At 39.8% G+C, this 27,892-nt stretch overlaps 1 protein-coding gene across 1 annotated transcript in view; it reads right to left on the minus strand.

Moving 5' to 3' along the window:
• STAT5B (signal transducer and activator of transcription 5B) overlaps positions 1-11,094 on the minus strand; it is a 28,827-nt gene extending 17,733 nt beyond the window's left edge. The window contains 5 exon segments of the mRNA XM_046676446.1: positions 406-580; positions 1,721-1,810; positions 2,947-3,103; positions 6,266-6,403; positions 11,073-11,094. Coding sequence (XP_046532402.1) covers positions 406-580; positions 1,721-1,810; positions 2,947-3,103; positions 6,266-6,393 — 550 coding nt within the window. The 5' untranslated portion in view covers positions 6,394-6,403; positions 11,073-11,094.
• Between the last annotated feature and the right edge of the window lie 16,798 nt (positions 11,095-27,892).

Raw genomic sequence — 27,892 nt, forward strand, 5'->3', positions numbered from 1 at the left:
CACCACAAACACAGTCCCTTGGCCCTTATACTGTCCCTGCTTAGAGAGTTTAACATTTCAGTAAAGCAGCATTTATAAAATGCCTACTATATACAGAAGTACCATCTGGGACTGTTTACTTAGACTCTTTGCCCCTTCTCACAAGAGGAAATGTCCTCCCCAGCAGACCAGGAGCCACCTGGGTGCGGCACCCTGAATGGGACCCCACACTCCAGGGCAGGTGCTTGTCTTTCCCACTTAAGCCTCAGCCTCCCAGCACTGTCTTCAATGCAAGTGATTCCCTGCCGCTCCAGAGGAAGGGAAATGCCTTTGAATGGAAAAGTGGTTCTCTTCCAACCCAACCTGAGCTTCCTAGCCCTCACTCCCGTCCTCAAGACACACCCTGCCCACGCCGCAGGGCCTCACCCTGGATCCGCAGGCTCTCTTGATATTGGATGATGAAGTACTCCTGGGTCTGCTGCAGCTTCTTCAGTTCGTTCTCCGTGTCCTGTGTGACCAGTCGCAGCTCCTCAAATGTCTGGTTGATCTGAAGGTGTTTCTGGGACATGGCATCAGCAAGACTTCCAGCTGGGGACGTACCCTGGAGACAGATGGGTGAGAGTGCAGGCAGCGGTGGGCTGGGCAGTGAGGATGGGAGAAAGCCTCAGGCCTTAATCTCGAGAAAAAGCCAATGCCAGCACCTACAACTGAACTGAGACCCCCAGAAACTAAAGTTTGAGTCAGAGGAATTGCAAACATCATTTGTGAGAACTGGGGTAGAGTAGGAAAAGAGGAGAAACAAGTGACCTGACAGAAGCATAGTAGAAACTTTATTGCAGATCTTCCCTCCACCAGAGTTTCCCAGACGAGGTCCATCTGGATTCTCTTTGGAGAAACTAGAACTCAGCACGTCCCAGGAGTTACCTGGGTTCTCCTACTTTGATGATGACCCCTCATTTCACATTCACTGACTGACCATCAGGTGATAGGGACACAGTGGGGAACAAGGCTGTGTGAACACACATCTTCTGTGTCCTCATCAAGACCTTCTTGTGACTAAAGGAAGAGAGAAGAGGCCGAACCTCTCCCATGTGGTGTCCTGGAGACTCCAAAATGAAGTTACAAGGGAGGCATCCACAAAGCCTTTATGGATCCAGCCATTTAAGTGATTTGGTCTGATCCAGTCATTCAAAACCTGGCTGGGAGGCAGCTAAGCAGAAGTCTTTCCTAAGTAATCTCACTGGAATATAAGGATGCCTTTACTCAAAAACTATTCAGTTGGGGGCTGGCCCTGTGGCCAAGTGGTTAAGTTCGCGGGCTCCGCTTCAGTGGCCCAGGGTTTCGCCAGTTCGGATCATGGGCACGGACATCGCACCGCTCATCTAAGCCATGCTGAGGCGGCGTCCCACATGCCACAACTAGAAGGACCCACAACTAAAAATACACAACATGTACCAGGGGGCTTTGGGGAGAAAAAGGAAAAATAAAACCTTTAAAAAGACCCAAAAAACTATTCAGTTGGGGTTAAACTATTTTGCACTTGTTTTGCGGTTGCAATCTCATCAAGGTTATAAATCAGTTAAGATCAATCTTCTATTTCTTTTGTGCCCCTTGGGACAATGCTCTGTTTATAGAGATACCAACAGATGCACACTGAGTCACCCTGACAAAGGTGGGTCCAGAGAGAGGTGGGCAAGAAAGGACTTCCCAACTCCACCCCCTATACCCACAGGACACTCACATTGTTGGCTTCTCGGACCAGCCTCTGTTCATTGTATAAGATGTGGCGGATGCAGCGGACCAGCTCCATGGGGCAGCGGTCATACGTGTTCTGAAAGAATCCAAGAGCAGACATCACTTTGCTCCACTCGGTGCCATGGGCCTGACCTACCTCAGAACAGCGCAAGATCTTATGATGGAGGAGACTCCTGCAGACACAATGCTGTAACCATGAGAAATGCCGTTCCTCTGATACCAACGGGGATAAGAAACACACACAGTAGGAAAGCCAATTACAGTAAAAGGGTTAGATTATTTGATTTCTTGCAACTTAATTTGCCTAAAGTACTAGGGCATCATGCTTGGAAACAGGATAAATAAATTTCAAAAAGGCCACATCAGAGAAGAAATTGGACACCACCTTGACTGGACAACGAAAGTTACTGCCACCAATGAGGGGAAGATGGATGCTGTATGTCTCCAGATGTGACACCCTGAGAAGGACACATCACTTATTCAGAACGCTGATCAGGCATATGTAACCTGAATCTAATCATGAGGAAACATCACACAAATCCAAAATGAGGTATATTTTATCCTTAAAAAATAGAGGAGCTGAACTACTTAAAAATGTCAACGTAATGAAAGACAAAGAAAGGCTCAGAAACAGTTCCATATTAAAGGAGAGTAAAGAGACATGCCAACTAGATGCAATATGTCATCCTGGATTGCATTAAAAAAATGCCCTAAAGGACACTATTACGATGACAAAATGAAAATACAGATATAAGATTACCTAAAAGTGTTGTATCAATGTTAAATTTATTTAAGTTGATAACTGTACCATATCTATGTAAGAAAAGGTTCATATTGTTAGAAAACACACACTGGAAGTATTCGGGGCAAAGGGACATGGTATATGCAACCTATTCTAATGTGATGAAAGAATGTTTGTGTGTAGAGAGAGAATATGATAAAGCAAATGTTAATAAGAGGTCAGTCTGGGCACATGTGGAGATTCTGTGTATCAAAATCTTGGAGATTTCTATAAATTTGAAACGATTTTCAAATAAAAAGTTAAAAAAGGTGGCTGCAATCACAAAACCAAACAGTACGAATTGATACACATAATACGGAACTCAACAATGCCGAGCTGAAGAAGAGAATGACAACCTCTACAGAAAGTACTGAACGAAGGAAGGGCCCCTCCTAGGGACGAGAATGCAGTGTGGCCCAGAGCACACCCACCTGCAGCTGCGTGGCATAGTGCCCCAGCTTGATCTTCAGCAAAAACCCATCTTCCCCCACTTGGTGCTCCGCCTTCTTCTGCAGCTCCTGCACCAGGCCCTCCAGGAGCTGGGTGGCCTTAATGTTCTCCTGTGGATTATCAAGATCTATTGAGTCCCTAGGGGAAAAAAATTACATACATATGTATACATACATGCACATGAGCCTGGACAAATGCAGCCTCAACGCATCACACCTCTCCTTTGGCTACACTGACTTCATCATAATGCTCACTGCACATTTTCAGAAACAGTCCCATTCAGATTGACTAGATGCGTACATTCATCTATTCTGAATCCTACTAACTACCTTAGTGGACTGCACAGTAGCTTTTTTCTTTCTTTCTTCTTCCTTTTTTCCCTTTTTACAATGTACTCCCCTTTCTCCTTCCTCCTCCTGACTTGCTCTGGCACTTATGCTATCTGCTTCTAGGAATAAAAGGAAAAGGAAACTGCTTTGTGTACTGTGAAGGAAATAAGAACTCCGATAATTTCCTTTTTATAGTTACCCCCTCAAGAGTGTAAGGGGGCACCAGGTCAAGAATGTTCCACATGTTTTTTCCAGACTTGACTAGTTCTATGTATTACTAATTTCACATAGAATATTTCTTTTTTTTTTACTGTGTATTTTTGGCTTGATTATTTTTTTTAAAGAATTTTTTTTTCCTTTTTCTCCCCAAAGCCCCCCAGTACATAGTTGTATATTCTTCGTTGTGGGTCGTTCTAGTTGTGGCATGTGGAATGATGCCTCAGCGTGGTTTGATGAGCAGTGCCATGTCCGCAACCAGGATTCGAGCCAGCGAAACACTGGGCCACCTGCAGCGGAGTGCGCGAACTTAAGCACTCGGCCATGGGGCCAGCCCCCCACATAGAATATTTCTTAAGTAAAGACTGGTGAAGGAACATTTATTGCTATTTCTTTCTTTTTCTTTTTCTTTCTTTTTGGTGAGGAAGATTGGCCCTGAGCTAACATCGGTGTCAATCCTCCTCTACTTTGAGTATGGGATGCCACCACATCATGGCTTGATGAGCAGTGTGTAGGTCCACACACAGGATCTGAACCCATGAACCCCAGGCCACTGAAGCAGAGCTCATGAACTTAACCACTACAGCACTGGGCCGGCCCCACATTGCTATTTCTAAGGAGCCCTGGAAATGAGATACTAAGACAGAAGATGCCCACAAGTATTTACACAAGTCAGATATTTATATCACCAGGTGTAGATTTGGGACCTGTAGGAAACACTATGTCTTTCAATGAACCAGAGAAACTGCTCTATGGACTTTGTATTAATTCATATCCATTTAACTGGTCACAGGGGTTGGATGGTCTCCCTCCTTCCAGTTCTCCCTTCCATCATTCCTCCCTTTCGCCCATCCTTCTGTCCATCCATCCATCCTTCCTTCCATCCTTCCATCCTTCTGTGCGCCCTTCCTCCCTCCCCTCCTTCTGCCCTCCCTCCCTTCCTTCTCCTAGTCTCCACCCCCCAACTCTCTTTCTTTTTTTAAACAACTTAGGCAACAATTGCTATTGGGCAGTGCTAAATTACTTAACTCGGCTCACTGAAGAAACCAAACAGCTGTCAGATTGAAATAACATTCAATTACGGCTGACCGGGTCTGCAGCCAAAGAGGAGGTCTGGTGAAAGCTAAAAGCTCTGTCATCTCTAAACCCCTGAAGTCAGTCAGCAACTCACTTCAAGTGGAGGCCCGAACAGGTTGACCGAAACACTGATAACGTACTTCATCAAATAATATGCTCAAATAGGCACTTCGAGAAGGCAGCAGAGAAAGCCAAATTTTAAATACGTAAACGTTATGTATTAGATAAAAGCCTGGAAAGAGTGAAGCAGCCCTGCACCTCTGTTTCAACTGGCAGTTACGCTCCTCATCTAAAGAACGCACTCTTGAGAAGAACCAGTCTCTGAGCAAAACTCATGGAAATCAAGCACTGCTTCTTGTACTTGTAAACTTAATTTTCTGCTAAAAAAAAAAAAGCCTTTCTAAGCTTAAACATAAAGAACTGAAGATTTTTTAAATTAAGGTCGTCATATTCTTAAGAAAACCAAAACTAAGTAAATTCAGGTTTCCCTTAACATCAACACAAGTCTTTTCACATTTGTTCAGTAAGAAGACTACATGGGAAATCTAAATGAATTTTAAACCAACAGAAACTTCCTGCTAATGTTTTTCTGAACCCTCCAAATCATTAAAACGGACAAGAAAATGAAAAGGAAATGGAAAAGCACTAAGCAAGGTGCAGGTGACATGCTCACATTTAGCTCCTTTTTTCCTCACTTAATTGCACGAGGCTGAGATTTTGGTAATTGCCTAGAAAATTGCTTTCCTTTGGTGCTCGCTAGTTTCTGAACAGAAATCTGCTACTGACACATGATTGCAATTATTCCAAGGTAACACAGCAGAGAGGCACACAGCCCTCCTCAAACGGTAGCAGACACGCTGGCTTCTTGCTGGCTCTGTCCAAGAGGAGCCCCCGGCCACAAGGGTGGAGGCCTGAGGTATCTGGGGAACATGTCAGATCAGACTGTAACCAGACGTAACATACATAACCAGCCAACACACTCCCAGGCCCTGAGCAGAGCAGTGACAGCCCGCTGCCCGTGTGCAATAACGTTGTCTACGAAAAAGCTTTATTGTCAGTCTACTGCATTGTACTAATTCTAAAAGAATTTAAAAACAATTTCCCTCCTGAGTATATAAATAGTAATTTGGAAAATAAGAAAAATAAACATGCTTGTTAAATCTGCCACCAAGACGTAATTATTGTTAATATTTTGGTGTACTGTCTTTTAGTCTTTATGTGTATGTTATGCAAATTAAAAAACGTCAATGTCTCCATCGTTAAATGTGTCAACAATACATTTTATTAAATTATATGCATACGCATAGCTTAGCTGCCCCACTAAGCACTAAATTCTTTGTATACAAAGGCTTTAATTTTTTCATATGAACTTTGCTGCCTACAACACAGCTAGGCACTGTACAGGCACTCAAAATATATTTGTTAACTGTTTTTGATCAGCAGCAATATTCCAAAGCTTTTAGCCAGAATTTACGATTAAAAGCAACAAGTCCCATTGTAAAAATCCTGAGTTATTCCATCTCCGTAAAATCTAAGATGGGGTTAAATATATTTTCATGGGTCACATATATTTTTTTAAATGTACAACTTTTAAAGTCTCCATCATATTATCTTTCCAATCAAACTTTAATATGCTTGTGCTTCATAAAATATGATAGAAAAAACCCTGTTCACTTACCAAGCTTGGCTTTCAATCCACTGGGATAAGTAATGCCGCACCTCAATGGGGAAATGCTGACCATACAACGCCTGCATCTGATGAAGGGCTTCGCCTTGGAGCTGCTGGGCTTGTATCCACACGGCCATGGTTCACAATCTGTCAAACAAACAATCAGTGGTTTGGGGTGGATTTTTTTCCTTCCCCTTTTAAATCCACTAGAGTATAAAAGCTAGACACAAATGCTTTTAAGTTCTTCTGGTAAACTAAAGATCAGTATTCTTGAACTGAATTTCAGCTTTAAAATGTTTTCAAAATGCAAACATTCAGTGCGGCCGTGGAAAGGTCTATAACTGGGTCTAGGAAGGTCTGACTATAAAATGTACTGAAGTCCTGTAAGCAAAAGTGCAAAACCAGCACTGGGGAAGAGCGGCCTACAGCTCTGATATCATCGACGTATTCTTTACTCTCGTTCCAAACTTGAAGCAACAGTAAGCAGCATTTCAACAATAATGACAATCAGCACAGAGATTTTTTTAAAAATCGGTTGTTTTAGATGTGGTATTTTTGACTATATAGAAATGCAATAAACATACTGCCATCTTGAAAAAGACCCAGTAAAAGAAAAGTGAAAATATCTAAAACATGGATTGAATTCTATGTGTTCTAACTAGTTTCCTAAGCAGCAAGGCTTTGCACATAGAGGGCACAGATTTATCTGGAAAAATACCCCAAAGTTCACCTTCTGAGTTACTGCTAAGGAATTTAAGAAGCAATGTTCTGTTAAATTATAGCACTCAAAAATCTTTTAGACATAAAAACAATACATTCCAGCTAAGAGTTAGAAACAAGAACCATTGTATTCCAATAGTGGGTAGGTTTTTAAAACAGGCTCTTGCGTTCAGAAACATGGGTTTATAAAACGACCGTGATGCCTTCTCAGACTCGCCTGAGGATTTCTAATTCCTATGGTAGAAACTGTAGGATTAACCAGATCGTGGCAGCAACAATATTTTCATGTACCCAGAGGGGACTAAAACTGAATCTTGGTCTAACAGTATGATCCATAACGTGGAATTTGGTATAAGGCAGGGCTATCTTGAATGCTATCTAAAAGGATTTGGCTACTGATTTGCACAATTCTCCTAAGAACTATGTTACAGTTAGGGTCTAGCGCGTTAGACCTTGATTTTGCTGAATACCAGAGACGACACATGTGTATTAGGAAACAAAAATCCCTCCTCTGTTGGTTGTAGTTGTCCGATCGCATAACACTGAGCTATTTATGGCACAAGTCAGTTAGCCAACAATCAAGCGCGGGGTGGGTGCCAGCTACCTATTTCAGACTTGCGCAATGCTATAGAACACTTCAGCGGTGTACAATTTTATTTAGAGCTTTGGGCATTAAGGTTGGGATCACTGTAAGATCACCCAAGACATCAAATTTCAATGGCTGAGAGTTTACTAGGAGAAAGACTTGGATAAAAGAGCTCCCTCCAAAAGGAATTCCATGTTATAATAAAAAATCTGGAAGACATTTAATTGTATAATTTTTAATCAAATTAATCACATACTAAGATTCTGGAAAACTGGAACAGATGTCAAAGCATGTTTTTCAGATAAAAGGTAAAGAGATGGATGAATGGATGAAGGTGCTTAGGCATTTAAGTGTATGGAAGAATGATAAAAGGAGGAAGGAAAGAATTCGGGTATTAATCCCTTTTAGTGGTAAGGAATTGGAAAGAAGAAGGACCCCACCATAGCTCTCTAAATGAATATGTGAACAATACCAAGGGACACAAAAATTATCTTGTATCCTGAATTCATTAACTGAATTGACTCAAGAGACAAAAGAAGGAAAACGCTGAGAAACCGTTTATCTCCTCAGAGACTCCTTCTCAGCTCACCCAAATAAAATAATATTCTGGTCACTCTCTGTCCTCTTTATATTTTGCTTCATCTCATTTATTACTTCCTGACATTTATCATATATTTGTTTACTGACTTCTCACTAGGGTGAAATCACCATGAACAAAATGGCTTTGTTTTGTTCCCAGCTCTTTTTCTTGGGGCTGGAATGGTGCATGGCACATGAGCATTCAGTAAATTTCTTTTGTTGCATAAATAAATGTATATACACAATTTGTTTGAATCTATCAACTCTTTTTAAAATTATTATGGAACAAAATATCACTCTGAAATACAAAGGCAAGAAAACAAAACATTTTATAATTTGGACAGTCTATATTAATAATGGTCTATTTGATGCTTAATAACATATGCCACAATTTGTAATTTTTCCTTTTCCTTTTTGTTAATTTGTTCTTGTCTCTCTTCCCTACTGAACTCTGAGAAGAGTCAATGAAGGGAGCACAGGCACTCACCACTGCGTTCCTGGTGCCTAGTACAGTGGCTTGCCATGGCGAGTAGTCAATGAATATTGGCTGAGTGAATAAATATATACCAAATACTTGGTAAATATTTCACATATCCTACTGGCTGAGCACATTACAGGAGTCTATTATTGTTTTAAGAAAGAAATACTATAGTGATATGCCACATATGTAGGGGTACTATATAAATGTCACACTATTTATTTTGTCTTAAGTTTTATATTAGTTCTTAGTTTTTACAAAAGAGTGGAATGTTGAGCTCTGAGAACTTGTCAGAATATTTTTTACAGTTCTAAATATGAACATGTCATAATAGTTTTTATTTTTTTGAGGAAGATTAGCCCTGAGCTAACTACTGCCAATCCTCCTCTTTTCGCTGAGGAAGACTGGCCCTGAGCTAACATCCATGCCCATCTTCCTCTGCTTTATATGTGGGATGCCTACCACAGCATGGCTTTTGCCAAGCAGTGCTGTGTCCGCACCCGGGATCCAAACCGGCGAACCCCGGGACGCTGAGAAGCGGAACGTGCGAACTTAACCACTATGCCACCGAGCTGGCCCACAATAGTTTTTTATAAAATGCCATTTGAAGAATAATAGCTGGTAAATATAAGGGGGTAAACACCTTATTTTGATAAATATACTTTAATTTCACTACGTAAAAATGCTCTGATAGAGCTGGAAAGTAGATTTTGCCTACTACTAGTTAAAAATGTAAAATAAAAGTACACTAACTAGTACAGAATCATTTTTATTTTGCTTTTTAACTAAGGGTTATATACACATGGAATATGAGACGACTTATTGAGATTATCATGTAACGATTTAAAATATGCAGTTGAGAAACCTCTTCCCCACACTGCATTAACAAACCTAGAATCCAAGCAGTGCTTTTCTTCATACCCGTCAATGCTCTTCACACCCATTACCACGCTACGCCCACACCTGGTGTAAGCGGACTCCCTGTCCCTTCTCATCAGGCTTTATCCGGCCATCAAACGCTGCTCCACACACGCAAGGGCCCGCCTGCCCCGCTGTCCTCCACACACGCCCTCTTCTGCTTATTTCCAGGCAGCTCCACCTTCAGTGCGTGCTGTTCTGACAAGGGAAGTGGTTTCTATCTTTGGTAAATCATCACAGGGGCTTCTCTAAAGACTGGGAAACGGATTCACAATCTGATTTTTAGCCAAAGACGAGAACTCTCTGAGCTCTGCTTAGTTGCACTCTTCGTGTTCATAAACATTCCAAACAACCTGAACCAGCCTTGGATGCAGAATAGGGTACTTTCTAAAAAGCATGAGGTATCTACATCGACCTCATATATCTGGATATATCCTAGGAGTTCCAAATAAAGTGGACCCTTAGGCACTTGTTTAAAAAAGGTTTCAAAGTCTAATAGCTCATAATGTTACAAGTTAAAGAAAAATCACAAAATGAATGTCCACTAACATAAATAAACGATATGAGTGGGTGGGATTTAGGGATAATTTTGTCTAAATAATAAATACCTTTTTATTAGAGGCTTCCCCTCACACCCTGTTTTTTATTTTGGCTGAGGAAGATTCGCCCTGAGCTAACATCCACTGTCAATCTTCCTCTTTTTTTGGATGTGAGCTGCCGCCACAGCATGGCCAATGACAAACAAGTGGTGTGGGTCCATGCCTGGGAACCAAACCTGGGCCACCAAAGAAGGTGTGCCAAACTTAACCACTAGGCCACTGGGGCTGGCCCTTGATGCTTTCTCTTTTAAAAGTAAAATATAAATTTTTGCAAAGAAAACATCTCTCTCCCTGAAGAATTCCAGAACCTTGTGGCCAAGGTCATGCCATAGCTAAACTGTAGGGGAAGAGAAGTATGGAGTACGTGACAACAGACGGCTCCCAACACATAAGCCTCGACTGAGAGAAAGAATTCCAGCTTGGAGGGGGTGGGAGGTTAAAACGTGTGCAGGGATTTGGTTTGCTGGATTCATGTGTATGGTTGAAAGCACTTGATAATTCCTATTCTCCATCCCACCCAAGGGCTAAGGTCTTTAGATGTGGTTAAAGTTCTGGAGATAATGGGGAACTAACCTAAATAGAGTTCTACAAAAGGTTTAACCTCTTAACCCGCTCTGTGCCTCAGTTCCTTATCTGTAAAATGGGAATAACACCTCACGCATCCCTCAGGGGGTTGCTGTAAGAATGAAGGAGTATGTGTCAATGCTGAAAACAGTGCTTGGCTCATGGCAAGTGCTCAGCATTATTCTGACTTTTTACAACCTTAAACTTACAAAGGTGGCTTCCTTCTCCCCATCTCCAATTTTAATGCACTTCAATAATCTACCTTTCCAAAGTCAATCCTCTACAAAGAGCTCTTGCCATCCCTCTCCTGGACCAAAATCCTGCAGCATAAACTTTATCTGCCTTTTAAGAGACAGTATTCCCATTTCTTACTCAATTTCACTGGCGCCAGGACTTCTGTAGGTGAGAACTGACGGCTGGCCATGGTGGAGAGCCACTGGGAGGGCTGTTTTCTCACCTCTGAATGAAAGAAGAATGGGAGAATCAAGAATCCTGAAGGGCGGTGTAACAAGAGCAGGACCGCATAAGTATGCTAAACTCCAAAAAAAGGGAAGAGCACATCCATTCAGGTGTGCTTTTCTGACAGAGAAGGCTAAGCCAGCAGGGAACTGTGCCTTTTCCTACTCCTTTCAAGGACATATCTGACTCCTAGTCATGCAGGAATGAATTCTTAGCACCAAACATTTTGATTCATCTAATAAATTAAAATAAATTTCAGAAATACGATTGAAAAATGAATTCAAATAACATTAGTATTATTATCCACCATCCAGATTTATCATTTACTATCATTTATTGAACACTTATTACATTATTTATAACAATAAGTGTTTTTATGAATCTACTCATTTAGTTCTCACAAAAACCCTAGGAGGCAGGCCCTCCTATTATCCTCACTTTATAGATGGGGCAATTGAGGCTCAGCAAATTAAACAGGATTGTAAAATGGTGTAACAACTTTGGAAAACAACCTGACAGTTCTTCACAAGTTTAAACATGTAGTTACTATATGATCCAGCAGTTCCACTCCTAGGTGTATGCCTAATAGAACTGAAAACAAATGTCTGCAAAAATCTGTACACAAATGTTCATAGCAACACTATTCATAAGAGCCAAAAAGTGGAAACAACCCAAATGTCCATCAACAGACGAATGAATAATATGGACATGAATGGAAAAATAAAATGGAATATTATTCAGACATAAAAATGAATGAAGTGCTGATACATGCTATAATATGGATGAACCTTGACCAACATTATGCTAAGGGAAAGAAACCAGACACAAGGCCACATGTTGTAAATTCCCTTTATATGAAACGTCCAAAATAGGCAAACCCATAAAAATAAAGTAGATTGGTGGTTGTCAAGGGCTGGAATAATGGGGAGTGGCTGTTAATGAGTATAGGTTTCTTTATGGGGTGAAATCTTTGCCCTCGGTCCCACACTGCTGAGGGGCACCATTGGGGCTGCACCTGGGCAGTCTGGCCCCAGAGCCTGTATTTCTACCACTGCACCATGCTGCCTTTGTCCTGAGGACTTCGAGTCGTCTGTCATATTATTTTCTGTACTTTTCTGTATGTTTGTTATATTTCATAATTTAAAGAAAGAAAAAGAATAAGAAATTAGAGTAAGAAAACTAATATTGTGAGGCTCTGATTTGGGCAAAGGCTTGGGCTAGTTGGCAGATGAAACAGAAGGTGTATAAACATTGCTACTGATCTGAGAAGGATAACGAACCAGGATTCAAAACTGTTAACCAGATCAGCACTGAATGACTGAAGGACCTTGGATAGGATACACAGAGCAAGTTCCCTGGTTATGGTGACTGCTTTACTGTCAACACCCACGGCATTACATGTATTCCGTGGAAGCAGCTACCTAGTAGTAGGAACTTGGAAGGACAGAAAAATATTCAATAGTAGTAATAAAGAATTCAGACTTTGTCCATATTAAAATTGTCCTAACATCAAGTAAGAAGGTTAGAATAAAACTATCCCATCTAGAAGTAGGTCAATACCAGAGCCATCTGCTCTTTAAAAATACATTTCTAAACACTACTTTATAAGCAATCAGGAAGGCAATTCTCTAACAAAATCAGATTACTAAACAGATGGGAAGAGAACAGAAAAAATAAAAGTATTTGGCTTACAAAGAAACAAACAAGGAAAAATGTGCCCAGGCAACACAGAGATGATAATGTTCTGGGAAGACAACCAGTCCTAAATCTTTATGTCACAGCCAAATCATTACACATTACTTTGGGAAGAAGAGAGAGAGAAAAGGAGAGAGAAGGAGGGAGGGAGGGAAAGGAAGGAGGAAGGGAAGGTAGAGAGAGAAGGAGGGAAGGTAGAGAGAGAAGGAGGGAGGTAAGGAGAGGGAGGGAGGGAAGGTAGAGAGAGAGGGAGGGAGGGAAGGAGAGGGAGGGAGGGAAGAAAGGAGGGGGGAGGGAGGGAAGGTAGAGAGGGGAACGGGAGGGAAGGAGGGAGAGAGAGGGAAGAAGGGCAGAGAGAGTGATGGAGGGAAAGGGAGGGACTGACTCTAAGACCAAGTCCTAATTAGTGGGTTATCATATATTTAAACCTCTCACCTAAATATAAGATATCTTGGCCAAAAAAAACACAAGATGTCTTGGCCAAAAACACACAATCTCAAAAATAAAGAGAGTAGACTCAGACAGGGAACACCACAGCAGCTAAAAGCCTTAGGTAATACTGTTCGGAACAGGATATTCACACAGTCTCAAAGCATGACCTCACATATTACTTATTATTCACAAAGGGGAAAAGGTACATTTTCAGTGCAAAAGGCTGGGGGACAACACCTCAACCAAGTTAATTAAAAATCCCCAATCACGGAACAAACTGACATTACATGCCTCCAGATGTGACACACTGAAAAGAATACACAAACTAAATGTTTTACCTCTACTCACGAAGAAACAGACAAATCCAAATAGTGAGACTCATATAGAAGACAGAAAAACGTGGAAGTGTTCTAGATTACAGGAGACTAAAGAGACACAACAACTAGAACACAATTTTTTTTAAAAAGCACAGCTCTAAAGGACATTACTGGGACAATTAAAAATTAAATTTTTAAAGTTAAATTTAAATACGGCCTATATATTGGATATTATTGTATCAATGTTAAATTTCTTGAGAGTGATAACAGCACTGAGCTTATATAGGAGAATGCTCTTTTTCTTAGTAGATACATACTCGAGTGTTTAAGAGTAAAAGATCATGATGTCTGCAACTTACTTTCAAAGGGGAGGGGGGGCGGCTGTAAGGAGGGTGATAAAGAAATGTAACAACGGGTAACAACTGGTCAATCTGGGCAGTGTATGTATATGAACATTCAATGTTAAATTCTTTCAACTTTTCAGTAATTTAAAATTTTTTCAAAATCAAAATTAAGGGCAAAAATAAAATACAAAAAAAAAAGCAATGAGAGTCAAGGTTTGACTCTCATCTTGAAACTGTCCCTGGCAGTACACCACAATATGGATTTCTCAGACTTTGCACTGCCGCTGGTAGGATGCCATCACACAACTCGGGCTCCCTCGTGCCACACTGGCCCACAGCTTGAATGCACGTGCATTATCCTTATCTCTGTGTGGAAATCCATGAAGCAACTTGAACAACCCATCTGGGAAGAAGCTACATCAACACTATTTTCCAGATAAAGATAACTAAAAACATTTGCTGTAGCCTACAAATAACGATCATCTGCATTACAGAGAAGTAAGAAATGATCTCAGGCTGCCATACAGCCCTATGTTAGCCTCAGAACTTCCAAGGAAGGTTTCTATCCGTACCCATTTTTATCCTGTTAATCAAGACCAACTCATCTTAGAATGTGTCTCTCACCCAGTTTGAATTCTTTAGTTTAGGAAATAAAAATTCCTCAGCCACTACAATATACTGAGTTTCTGTACCATTTAGATGAAAGGTAATTCCTTCCCTCTTTTTCTGAAGTTAAAAAAAAAAATGAGATTTATTCATAAATCTACAAGTGTTGCCAATATTTTCCTCACTAAAGTTCACAGCCTCCCTCTTACCACTGAGAATTACAATATTAAGTTTCCACTCAGGAAAATTTGATTTGAAGAGCACCTTCCATAAGTCAGCTCCCAGGGATAACCTGGTTAAGACAGCACCCTACACAATAGTGAGAAACTGGAAATAACCTAAATGTCCAAAACAGGAGAATGGTTAAACTATAAAATAGTAATCTGATGGAATACTGTACAACAATTTAAATGAAATATAAAGGTTATGTTGAAATATACAGCCATGTAACACATTTTTTTAAAGGATAAACAGAAGAATGTTAAATAAGAAGTGTACACAGTATGCATGCTCGAGGACAAATATCAGAGAAAGGTCAAGGAGAACCATAAACAGTTGTTGCATTTAGGTGGAGTTCTGGTACACTTTTTTGTAAAGTTTTTTTGCTGGGAAAGATTCACCCCTGAGCTAATATCTGTTGGCAATCTTCCTCTTTTTTTTTTTCTCCCCAAAGCCCCAGTGCATAGTTGTGTGAAGTCCTTCTAGTTCTTCTGTGTGAGCTGCCACCACTGCATGACAACTGACAGACAAGTGGTGGTTTTGAAACTCGGAACCGAACCTGGGCTGCCAAAGCGGAGCATGCTGAACGTAACCACTAGGCCATCAGGGCTGGGTCTAAAGTTTTTTGATTAAATTTTGCTTAAAATGTAAAACTTGAAATATAAATTTAATAATCATGGGCACTTGGTACCACGGACTATCCCACAGGAAGCAAGCATACAGAGACATGCAAAAGACATAGGAAGAAATATTTCCCAACACAACAGTATCCAGGTTAAGGCACTTTCTTACAAATTAGGTAGTCTTGATTTAAGTAGGACATGAAACAGTAAAAATTCAGAATTATAAAAAAATTTTGGGCCAGCCTGGTGGTGCAGAGGTTAAGTTCGCACGTTCTGCTTTGGTGGCATGGGGTTCACCGGTTCAGATTCCAGGTGTGGACATGGCATGGCTTGGCAAGCCATGCTGTGGCAGGTATCCCACATATATAAAAAAAAAAAAGTAGAGGAAGATGGGCACAGATGTTAGCTCAGGGACAGTCTTCCTCAGCGAAAAGAGGAGGATTGGCAGCAGTTACCTCAGGGCTAATTTTCCTCAAAAAAAAAAAAAAAAGTTAAGATTAATTTGTATGTTAACATCTATTGATAGATATTCATATTATTCTTTTGTTTAAAAAAACTCTTCTTTTAGAAGTAGTATAAAAATAAATGGCACAAAAATATATTTTGAAGCATTTTTTTTGAAGTCCAGAAGAAATAAAAAAGTGTATTATGTCGATAGTGGATGAAAAAAGATTAGCAAAATTTTGGTAATTTTTTCACTTGAGTGACGAATCTATGGAAATTCATTATATACTATTCTCTCTTACTTTGCCTATGTTTGAAAATGTTCATACCAAAAAGTTTAGAATACCAAAAGAAAAAAAAAGGTAAACTAGAACGTAGACCAGTTTGAAGATGACTGAGCCCAGAGGTAGTGAAGTTTGAATTTAGGAGGTTTTACTGTGATTTCTGAAGGTAATGCGGAAAATAGAAAAAAAAAAGAATATTTGGTAAAGTCATATTTCAAGACAAGAAATAATATACACTTAGATTCATATTTGGCTCTTTTTTCCTCTTTGATAGGACAAAGCAACTGGCCCTGCAGACTTGTACCAAGTGTAAATAGAGTAAAATACACAGCAAACCACTCGGAGCAGTGCAAGAACTCCTTCCCCCAGACTGCACTTCCCTTACCCCTAATGACGCACCTGAGCACAACGCCTAGGTGAACGCCCTCAACAGCTCAAGGGTAACAGCTCAAGGCCTCCAGAAGGCTATACTTACAAGATCAGACCCCAGAAAGCCTTAGCCATTGGTTCCTAACTTTGCTCCTATTCAAAGGCCAACAGAACTGGGGGGGAAATCTTCCTGTTTTTTTGTTGATAGCAACTTATTTGTGCCAAGAACCTATACCTAAAGCCAAGGCAAGGTTTGGTTTCCTCCCCCTAGGATCCTTCACTATCTAGGAAGGTTGAACAGATCAGAACAGTTTCCAAGAACAGAAAAGAAGACGGTAGGGCACTCTTGCTAAGGAAGCGCTGAGATAACTCTCCCAGGCTCCTCTCTACACTTTTTATGGACATCGACGCTAACGCTCACCCAATGACCTTTACCGCCAACAGTAAGTCTAGGAAAGCGACCAATAATCCATTGGAAAAGCACACTTACCCACCGAACCCAAACTAAATGCAGAAGAATACGGTATTTTGCCCCCTCTTTTTAGGTAGCCGTGTTCTCTGCATTTACGAATAATCATAATCTACTTCATCTTTGCTTAAGTCACTCGAATATAAATCCCTTCAAAAAACAAAATAAAAATGAACCTAAACGTGTTTTGGTTAAAACAATGGAAGACTACAATCTTCTCTTTTGAGAGAGAACTGCCTCATCGGCTGGTGCCTTTGTCTGTTTGCCGGACGGTATTCCATCTGCGAAACCCGGGCGCAGCTGTCTGAAGATAACGCCGCGTGTGGGGTATGATACTCACTGTGCTGAAGTAAAACAAGTCCCGCGGAAAAGGTGGGCCCAACAATGGGGAGCAGCTGTGTTAAGAAGCTAATTCTAATGCTAACCCATGCAAATAAGAGCTCATGTTTTAGAAAATCAAAATGTTTGGCCTGTCAGGAGAAAAGGTTACCCAGTACAAGAAGCAATATCGCTATCAGGACGTTCAATATTAAGATGAATTAAAATTGTGCACAAACTAATTGTCCATGTTTACCACAGCACCAACACTGGGACTTTCCAATAAAATACACCTACTTTTTTTAAAACAAACTACTTTTTCTGGAAGCAGATTCTCTCTCGCCATACGTCTCTGGGATAGTTACATACAACTCAGCACCGTGAACCCGAGTGTTGCTACAACACACAACAGGCGCACTGAAACAGGCCCACCTCCTAACTAACAGCTTATGCCCCAAGACATCAGCCAGGATAACGGCAGAAGCCTTCTGTGTATGTGTTCTTTCACAGGCTGCACTGTTACAGGAAGAAGCAAAGAGCAGCGATTTCCTTCCAAAAGGTCAGCTGCCTCAGACAGACCAAACAGAAAGCAGTTAATTCTTGCCAACTTCCCCTCCTGCTTCTGCAGCTAGTACGCAATAGCTTTTGGTTTCCAGTAAAGCTCCAAAGAAAAACAAAGCAAATGTGAGACTTAGAATCTATGCAATACAAAGTGTCTCACTTGACTAAACGAAAGACAATAAGAGCACATGGAGCTACATTCTTACACAGCAATGGAACTGTGTTAAAACGACCAGATTCAATGTGGACTTAAATATGAAGAAAAGGACAGGACTGGAACAATCACAGATTTTACACTAATGCTCCAGAAGTCTCCACCTAAAAATAAAATGGTATTTTGGCTATAATAAATGTGACAACATATAAGGGCCCTAGTTGAGTTGGATATAAAAATAAATCTTCAGGGGCTGGCCCCGTGGCCGAGTGGTTAAGTTCGCGCGCTCCGCTGCAGGCGGCCCAGTGTTTCGTTAGTTCGAATCCTGGGCGCGGACATGGCACTGCTCATCAGACCACGTTGAGGCAGCGTCCCACATGCCACAACTAGAGGAACCCACAACGAAGAATACACAACTATGTACCGGGGGGCTTTGGGCAGAAAAAGGAAAAAACAAAAATCTTTAAAAATAAATCTTTAGCTTTCCTTTTCTCAAGCTACATTGAGATCAGTCATCCAACTTGCTAAGGCACTGGCTGGGTTCAATGCCGACAATCAGTAGAAGCAGGTATATAATGAATATATAGTTTCTTAGATTAGACAAGGAGAAAAGACTGTACAACTAATAAAAAGGGAAAGAGGACAGAAAATATAATTTTAAATCTTCTTTAGGTAGTAACTCCAAATAGTTATGGAATAATAGTGAAGACCCAAAGAAACAACACAGCATTCTTGCATAGACATCTTTAAGCAAGCATCTAGGTATTCAAACTTCCTAGAGGTAACAGAATTAGATGCCTTTGAGTATAAAAGTGAAGGAGAAGAAAGGAAAAATGAAGACTTTTGAAGTTTTCTCAGCCAGATCAGTTCCTCGCTTAGCTATCTATACACAACTTACAAGAAAATGTGATGGGTCCTTCGGAAGGGCTCCTACAGCAAGTCATGGGGCCATGTGGTTTCTAACTCGTTAGTTTCAGGTTGTGGTGGCAACAGAGACACGAAGCTTTTTGTGAGACAAGCTCTTGTTCTAAAGATTCTAGGCTTTGATGATGGAGAGTATGTAACCCTCTCTGAGACAACCTCCTTTGAAACGAAGACAGTTTGGGGTTCAAGGAAAAACTTAATAGTTTGTTATAGAAGCTAAATTACTGCTACCCACACTAGAAACTTTCATGTTGGAAACAAAACAAATGATTACATTTCCAAGCCTTTCCTATACTTAATCACCCAACCTTAAATAACAGCAGAGGAATTAGCACAGAAAAGGAGAAAGAGAGTACTAGCAGTAACAGTAATAGTGATAATAGTAATAATAACATTCAAGGAGCTCTTACTACGTCATGCACTGTTGGTGCACTTTATACGCGCCCTCATTTAACCTCATGACAAACCTATGAGGCAGTACGATAACTATCCCCATTCTATAGATGAACAAACAAGCTTCAGAGTTAGGAAATTTGCCCAAAGCCCGCAGAAAGTAAGCAAAGGAGCTGGGATTAGCACCTAGGCTGTCCCCTTCAGGCTCACGCTCCTGCCCCCAGTGCTTTACTGACTAACAAACCCTCACGTAACCAAACGAGTTTTTCATGACAGTGCTACTTGTGGTTTAAGACTGCTTTATGATACAAGCTTCAGAGTGAATTAACACAAAATGCAACTCACAAATATATACAAAAAATTATTTGACAATCCAAAAATGCTTTAAATGGGATTCCCTACCCTAAAGGTCAGAGAACGTCAAGATGGCAAACCTTCCAACACAACCAAAGGAAGACATATTAGGGGTTTGCTGGCTCATCTTCATTCCCCTAAATCAATCAGAAATCATCTAAAAGCGTTAGGTTGTAAAAGGGAGTGGGAGGAGAATAACGAGAACCGTTCTGGGGGTGGGTAACTTTCCAAGAGGCCAAAACCTAGATCCTGACCACTTGTGGTCAGAATTAACACTGTGACATTTCCTATAAGAGGCAGAGTGGTTACATTTGTTATATTTGTTCCAAAATTCCTTGTTGGGTTTCTAGTAGATACATTATTATCCATCACCGACATTTACCAGGGATCATCCTAAACTCAGGTTTGTTGCAGACAGAAAACATTTCTCATTAAAGGGACAATAGCATTGCTACAAATGAGAAAACAACTTGTGAGATATCCTAGTGGGTAAGATTGGATAGTAAAGGATACTGAAGTCAGTTGTCATTGGATAAGTGTTCACATTTTATGAATAAGTGAACATCAGCTTACCTAATACTGATGTGCATATGAAGTTACAGACAACGTGTAAATGATAAATTCCTGCAATGATTGATAAACATTAATATGACAAATGTAGAAAGAACTGTTACTATGCACAGTGTACGTTAAATATTAGTTGAATGTTAGTAGATCATTCACCAAGCTAAGCCACTAAGAAGCAGTTACTCCATGTGGAAGACAACTTCTGAATTTAACAGTTTGTGCAACATGTCAAGGGAAAATTTGGGACAAGGACACCTGGGAAGTCCATACTCCTAAGAAAGGTGCCTCATACAATCTTTAACACCTTTAGCTAAAAAGAGAATCAACACAATACTTGTATCCTATGCCTTTTATCATTTTGATCATCTCATTTTTAAACAATGGAATGCTTTACCTCTCTAGAATTAGAATTTACCCTACACTCTGGGCATAAGAACCCAAGCAATTTTGAGTTATCTGTCATTCAACTACCAGACTGTAAGTTATCCCAGGGCAGGAACCATGTCTCCTTCATTTTGATTTCCTCAACACAGTACTCGGTACACGGTAGATATTCAATAATTGTATGTTAAAAAAAATACAATTGTGGTAGACCTCCATGTTACCAAAAGAACCTAAATTGGGGGAAATGGATGGTAGGTTAGTGATTTCCTTTGAGATGTTATTTTTAACACTGTGGAAGTCATTAACTTGAATCCTTATTACAGGAATAATGGAACTGAATCATACTTTATAGAAACTGTGACGGACGTTTTGACTCATCATTGGTGCTAATCAAGGTAACTATAATCACAGTTGTACCATTCCATAAACAGTGAGACAAGTTTGTAAAATAGAGCTAACGCCTCATTTCAGCAATTTCAAAGAGGAGAATTACATGAAATATGATGATGCTAATATGAGCTGAAATTCCAAAGAAAGCTTCTTCTTTATGCAAACCAAACTGTTTCTTTCCTTTAATTATGTCTCAAGAAAGAAACTGAGTATAAATGGAAAGCACATTGTTTATCAACAATTCACTCCTTCAGTTACCATGTATACTACCAAATACAAACCAGAAAGATTTACTATTGTGCCAAAACAAGATGAGGAGGTTGTACAGCCAGAGTGTAGATTAACGTTAGAAGGATGACTCAGGATTAATGGCATCGGTCTGACAGACACTGAACCTATTTTTTATCTCTGGAGAGTTCTGCGACTACAGGACTGACTGAATGCCAACTCAGGAAGATATTTCGGTAAACACAGCCACCTTTGACTACAGACTATTTTTTATTCAAGATGTATTTCCATGTAGCAAAGCAAATTTAGCAAGTGAAAATATAGTCTTGAATTGCTATGGATGTCCCCTACCCTGCCAAAGATGACAAGCTGCTTGCTCAAAAGCTGTCACTAATTAGCAGCTGCTGCTGTAAAGAAAACCGAAGTAAGTGCCAATAAAAGCATATTGAACTGAAAGAGGGCCCTATGACAAGGAATGGGAAATGCAAGAATCTATTTGTGACTAGTAAACTTCATAAATACTGGCAATCTAAATTGGGTAGAAGTGGGGGCAGGGCAACAATGGTAATACATGTCCATTCATACTTAAACAGGAAGGACTGGAAGATTCTCCTGACACCCTGAAAGTCACAGAAATCCCGGGATACAGAGGTTACTGAATTCCATCACAACCATTTCCACCTTTCCATTAGGAGCCAATTTTGGTTTTGGACAATTTATCATTGTCAATACTTATATCTCTAGCATACTAACACCTGTATTTGTAGACATCATAAAGATTGAATTTTAAAAATACCTTTCATATTCTAACGGTTTCAGTCCAAACTCTTATGGTTGTGAATCTAATTGATGACACTTCATTTTACAGGTGGAGAAAATGGAGTCAAGGAAAGCAGAAGTGATCTGCCCAGTGAAAATGAGCAGGGATATAGTGGTAGAAAATCTTTTTACTAGCCCCATGTTCAATGTTGAGTTTAAGAGACTCTAAAATAGTCCAAAGAGTAAAATCCTGCTTGAAGTCTCAACTCCACAGGTGACTTTTCGAATCTTTCTCCAAGGCTCTCCCTCTCTTTCTCTCTCCGTTTCTTTACCCATCAGGCCCCTCAGTATATTTCTCTTTTCCCTCAACAAGCTAGGTTCTGTCCTTTAAAAAAAAGATTAAGAATATTTCCCCCTTAGTTTTAGTTCTCTTACTTTCTTCTTCCCCTCTCCCTCCAGGCAGACTGAAAGAGAGGCATGACTATTTTATTTATATTTGGATCATAGGGTCAAGTTGTCTCTGTAGCAACTATTCAGAAAAATGAGAATGAAAAAGAAAGAAAAAAGGAAGGAAGGAAAGAAGAGAGGGAGGGAGGGATAGATAGACTGGAAGACAGCGAAGGAAGGAGAAAGGTATAATGAGGATAGAAAAACAAGGAAAAGAAACAAGTAGGAGCATACAATTTCTTAATAGAGCAGCAATCAAAACCTCTTTTGTAGCTGTTGTCCCTTACGTGGAGTTTGTCTGAATGTCTGCACAAACAGTAACTTTCCAGTGCATAATCAGGCTATAGCAAGGAGAACAGTTTGCTTTATGAAACATGGCGAAAGGCTAACCTCTGATATTACTGTCAGTGCAGGTTTATCAGCAAGACTTGGAGGAGATAAACCTACAGACATACAGATTAGGAATCACACTGTCAAAGCTTTAATAACCCCCTAGTGGTATGCAACAAGCTGTGGAATTAACTTGTCTTTGGATACTTATTGTGTATGCATCATTGCCCAGGTCTAGGTACAAAACAAAAACTAGAAACCCAGGGGAAAGAAAAATTGTCAAGTCTCCAAGCAAAAGGGCCGTATTTAAAAAAAAGAGTAAGCCAGACACAAAGGGACAAATATTATATAATTTGTACCTTATATGAGGTACCCAGGGTAGTTAAATTTAGAGAGAGAGAAACTAGAATGGCAGTTGCCAGGGCCTGGGGTGGGGGGAGCAGGGAGTTACTGTTTAATGGGTACAGAGCTTCAGCTTGGGAAGACGAAAAGGTTCTGGAGATGGATGGTGGTGATAGTTGCACAACAATGTGAATATACTTAACGCCACTGAATTATTTATTGAAAAATGGCTAAAACGCTAAAAATATATACTAAATATATATAATAAATTATATATATAACTTTTTTAAATGGGGGGGGAAAGCAAGTTCTTGCCCAGTGAACTCACACTTCTTCCATCTTCAACTCTGAAATCCAAAGGAAACAAAGAGAATTGGCTTTCCTTTCTCTCTTCTTTTTTTCCACAGTAAAATATTTTCAGCCCTTCTGAGGGTTGAAGTGGTCTCTGGATACACCCTCTATATTGAGATTAAAGAGGAATAAATGGAATTAAGGTATCTTCAACATCAACCAATGCTTATTATCAGAGATGAGCATCTGCCTACCATAAACAAATGGAAGTGGACCAATCCTCTAAAAGAAACAATTAGTATCTATTTAACAAGCACTTACTGAGCACCTGTTACACGCCAGGTTCTGTTCTAGGTACGAAGATACAGCAATGAATAACACAGACATGCCTTTTATGGAACTTAGATTCTAGGATCTAACATTAAATATTTTAAATAATAAAACCTATGCTATACTTTCTAATTTTTGCTTTTAATTTTCTTCTTTTCATTTCTGTTGGGGGAAAAGGATACCACCTGACTATTACAGAATCTTACAGGTAAACAACAAAGTCTGTGCATTCAAACCAATATTTGGAAAAAAGTTTTCAAAGCATCGCAACAAAATCAGACTAACGAAGGTGATGACTGGCATTTGTGAAAGGCTTGGCAATGTGAAAGCAATTTCTTCTGAAACCAGGACATCTGCTCATCCCTGCGGAAACTTGATCATCTTTATGAAGCTATGGTATGTGCAAAACAAATCGGCTCAAATCAAGGATTCCACAGTCGAGATCATTTCAGCGTGGTATTAGTCCAGCTTTTTTCCAGGATACACAGCTTTATTTAGAGGATAACTTTCATGCTCGCCACAATCAAATCAAATCATTTATCTTTCAAAGATGATTTGCAGATTCAATCTCCACAAGGTACCAAAAATAAAGAGCATGGAGTTAAAAATTCGCAATGAGACTGGAGTTTCTACCCATTAAGGCAGAGCCACATGAGGGGATAGGTGGCTAGGAAATGTTTAGTTTCTTCTTTTTCTCACAGAATAAAGATAGGTCAAATTCTACTAAAACAACAAATACCATCACAGTGAAAACCTGGGTATAACAAAAATATTTTGAAACACTTGAAAATGCCCCACCTGTTTCTCAACGCACACAACAGTCTTTTATGGAATCAGTATAATGAATTTTAAAACAAAAGAATCAGACTCCTTGGAGCATAACAACTTTTGTATATGCTCTTAAATTTTCATCTTTAAGAAAACATGTTAACTATTCTAAGATAGGTTGTCTTATTCTATTTGGAAGAAAGAGATTTTCCCTTTTTGAAAATAATCCTTAATTTTATTGACGGATAATTTACATTCAATAAACTGTATCAAGATGTTTTAAGCATTACGATTAACCTATTTGAGGCACCATACTAAAACGGGGGGGTTCCTAAAGCCCACGCAGTAGTAAAAGCTACTGAGGGTTCAATTTAGCACTAAAAAGCCAACTAATTTGGCTTAGGTGTCAGGCAATGTTCAAAGCAACAGAGAAGTTCTATCTATTTCTTCACAGGTTCCTTCTAGAATCAGAGATCTAAAAAGACTATTAGGATAAACTAAGTAGGAAGGAGGCCTGAAGAATGGAGGGAAGTGGGGCTTAGGCATTACCAGGGTCCCAGAATTTCTACCAAGTTGGCCTTCTGAAGCTCTCTTCGCTCAGACTCCCACACACAGTTGGAGTTATCATCACCTCATCTAAGGAGAACTAAAAATTACTCTCCTCCCTTAGGTACCGCCTAAGGCTAAACTAACATGGGGGGGGGGGGGGGGAATCTTTCTTGAAAGGAAAAATTTCACCTGTAACTGGAAGATATCAAATTTGAAGCATCAACTTTATGTATACCATAAAAATGAATAGTAGCTAAGACCGAAAGATGAATAGGATTCTTTTCTAGGCAAACTCAAGTTTCAAAAACAAAACACACACTTGCACCCTGAAACAAAACAAAACACCAAAAAACACCACCTAAAAGTGATCTGATAGTTAGTTACACCTAAAACAGAATGGGTTGTTTTAGTTCCAGAGTGGTAAGCAAGGTGATATAGGTGACAAGAGACACTTTCGGCTGATGTCTCGAAATTCAACACTGAAGCCCCTATACCTTTCTATAACAAAAACAACAGGCAACCCTCAACCGCTTCCCAATCACTTTACAAATGCAATCACATCCCAAAATGTATCTGCACATTTGTTTGGAACATGGAACATCTTCCTGTAGAAACAAAGTCACAAAGAGATGAAAAATTCCTAGGTGAGCTCAAAAGCCTCAGTTGATCTACAATCCTACAAAACTGACTTACCTTTTGTAATTTTGTTTCTGAAGGGAATGATATTAGAATTCCTAGTCAGGAGTGCCATTAGTAACAAAATAATGCCTCCACCCGGGTCTGTTCCCATCCCACCTCCCACACAGCAGACTGCTTTTCTGCTCCTAAGAAAAGAGAAGCTCCTCCAAGGACGTGGATAATGCGGCAACCATGCCCTGGTGCAGCAGTCTCCAAAAAGGGAGTGCGTCCGTGTGTGTTTGGGGTGGGGGTGGGGGGTGTCTGGTGGGAGTCCCCGAGTAGCTGCTGCTCCCTTACAGAGCAGTGGCTTCAGTGCCCAGAGGGCAAGAGATCCTACTTGTATTTGAGTTGTTTGTAAACTAGATGTTAAAAAGAGACGGTCTGTATTTTATTTTATTTCTTTAGAAGGTCTTTAACTGCACTGTTCAATATGACAGCCACCAGTCACCCGTGTCATTGGGCACTTGAAATGTGGCTAGTGTGAGTGAGGAAGTGAATTTTTTTTTCCCCTCCCCAAAGCCCCAGTGCATAGCTGTAAGTCTCTCTGGTTCTTCTACTTGGGACGCCACCACAGCATGGTTTGGTGAGCGGTGTGTAGGTCTGCGCCCAGGATCTGAATGGGTGAACCCCGGGCAACTGATGTGGAGCGGGCAAACCCAACTACATGGCCAGGGGGCCAGCCCCTGGATTTTTTACTTCAACTTAATGTAAACTTAAAAACTGATGCTCGATTTAGTTATTTGGAACACTTTTAAGTATGTTTGGAACAACCCGGGTATGTGAATCTATTAACTAAAAGTTTTATAAAATCTGAACACAGTTCATGTATTTCTGGTGAAAATTTTGCATCCAAATTGAGACATGCTGTAAATGTAAAAAATAGACCAGATTTTGAAGACTTAGTACAAAAAAAAAAAGAATGTAAATTATCCCATTAATAGTTTTTATCCTGATTACATGTTGAAATGATAGTGTTTTGGATACACAGGGATAAAGAAAATATTAAAATTGATTTCACCTGTTTCTTTTTACTTTGTTTTCTAAGGTAGCTACTAGAAAATTACATTTATATATGTACTAGCTAGGACTCATTTATAATATAAATGTTTTACACGTTTCTATATAACTCTTGTTTACAGTTTTCTAGTTTATATATGTCCTATCTGTAACATTTATAACTGTCCTTCTATGTTTTGCTTAGGAGAAAATTTTGAAAGCAATCCTAAGCTTTTAAATTAAATTAAAAAAATATATATTGTCTTACTATATTACTGAAATGTTAGAATGAAATTACACTATTTTGAGTCAAAAGTATACAGAGTATTGTTTTTAAAAATTGCTATTCTGCTACATAATCTCTATAGAAAGATACATGTAAGACTAAATCTAGTGATTCTTTAATGCAACTACTGGTGATTATCTACCATCTGTTCAGAGAAGGTGAAATCCATTCTGAGTCACATTAAAAATCTATCCTAACGCATATTTCAAAGGAAGTCTATGCAAATTCTCAACTCTCTGACTTATTCTCTGAAAAAATTTTAATGACCCAAATAAAACATCCAATAATTAAAACAATGTAGCATATTCAGAGACACACTGATCTATGGAACAGAATAGACAAGAAGCAGATCTAGATCTGAAGATATATGAGGACTTTGTACATGACAGACTTTCCTATCTGTGGGGAGAAGAGGGAGCTGGTGGGAAATGGTGGATTTTTTTGGATAACTGGTTAGCCCTTTGGAATTGATTTAGGCTAAAATTATTAATACATGTGAAACATTTAGCTCAGTGCTTGGCACACAAGTGAGTGATCAATAAATATTAACTGGGCCGGCCTGGTGGTATAGCGGTTAAGTGCACAACTCCGCTTCGGTGGCCCAGGGTTTGCTAGTTCGGATCCCGGGTGCGGACATGGCAGCGTTTGGGAAAAGCCATGCTGTGGCAGGCGTCCCACATATAAAGTAGAGGAAGATGGGCACAGATGTTAGCTCAGGGCCAGTCTTCCTCAGCAAAAAGAGGAGGATTGACAGCAGTTAGCTCAGGGCTAATCTTCCTTAGAAAAAAATTAAATAAATAAATATTAACTATTGTTATTTTTAGGAAAACAAAGCTACATTCCCACCTCACTCCTTACACACAGACAGATTCCAGATGGCTC

This window comes from Equus quagga, chromosome 11 (genome assembly GCF_021613505.1).
Source record: "Equus quagga isolate Etosha38 chromosome 11, UCLA_HA_Equagga_1.0, whole genome shotgun sequence".
Lineage (NCBI taxonomy): Eukaryota > Metazoa > Chordata > Mammalia > Perissodactyla > Equidae > Equus > Equus quagga.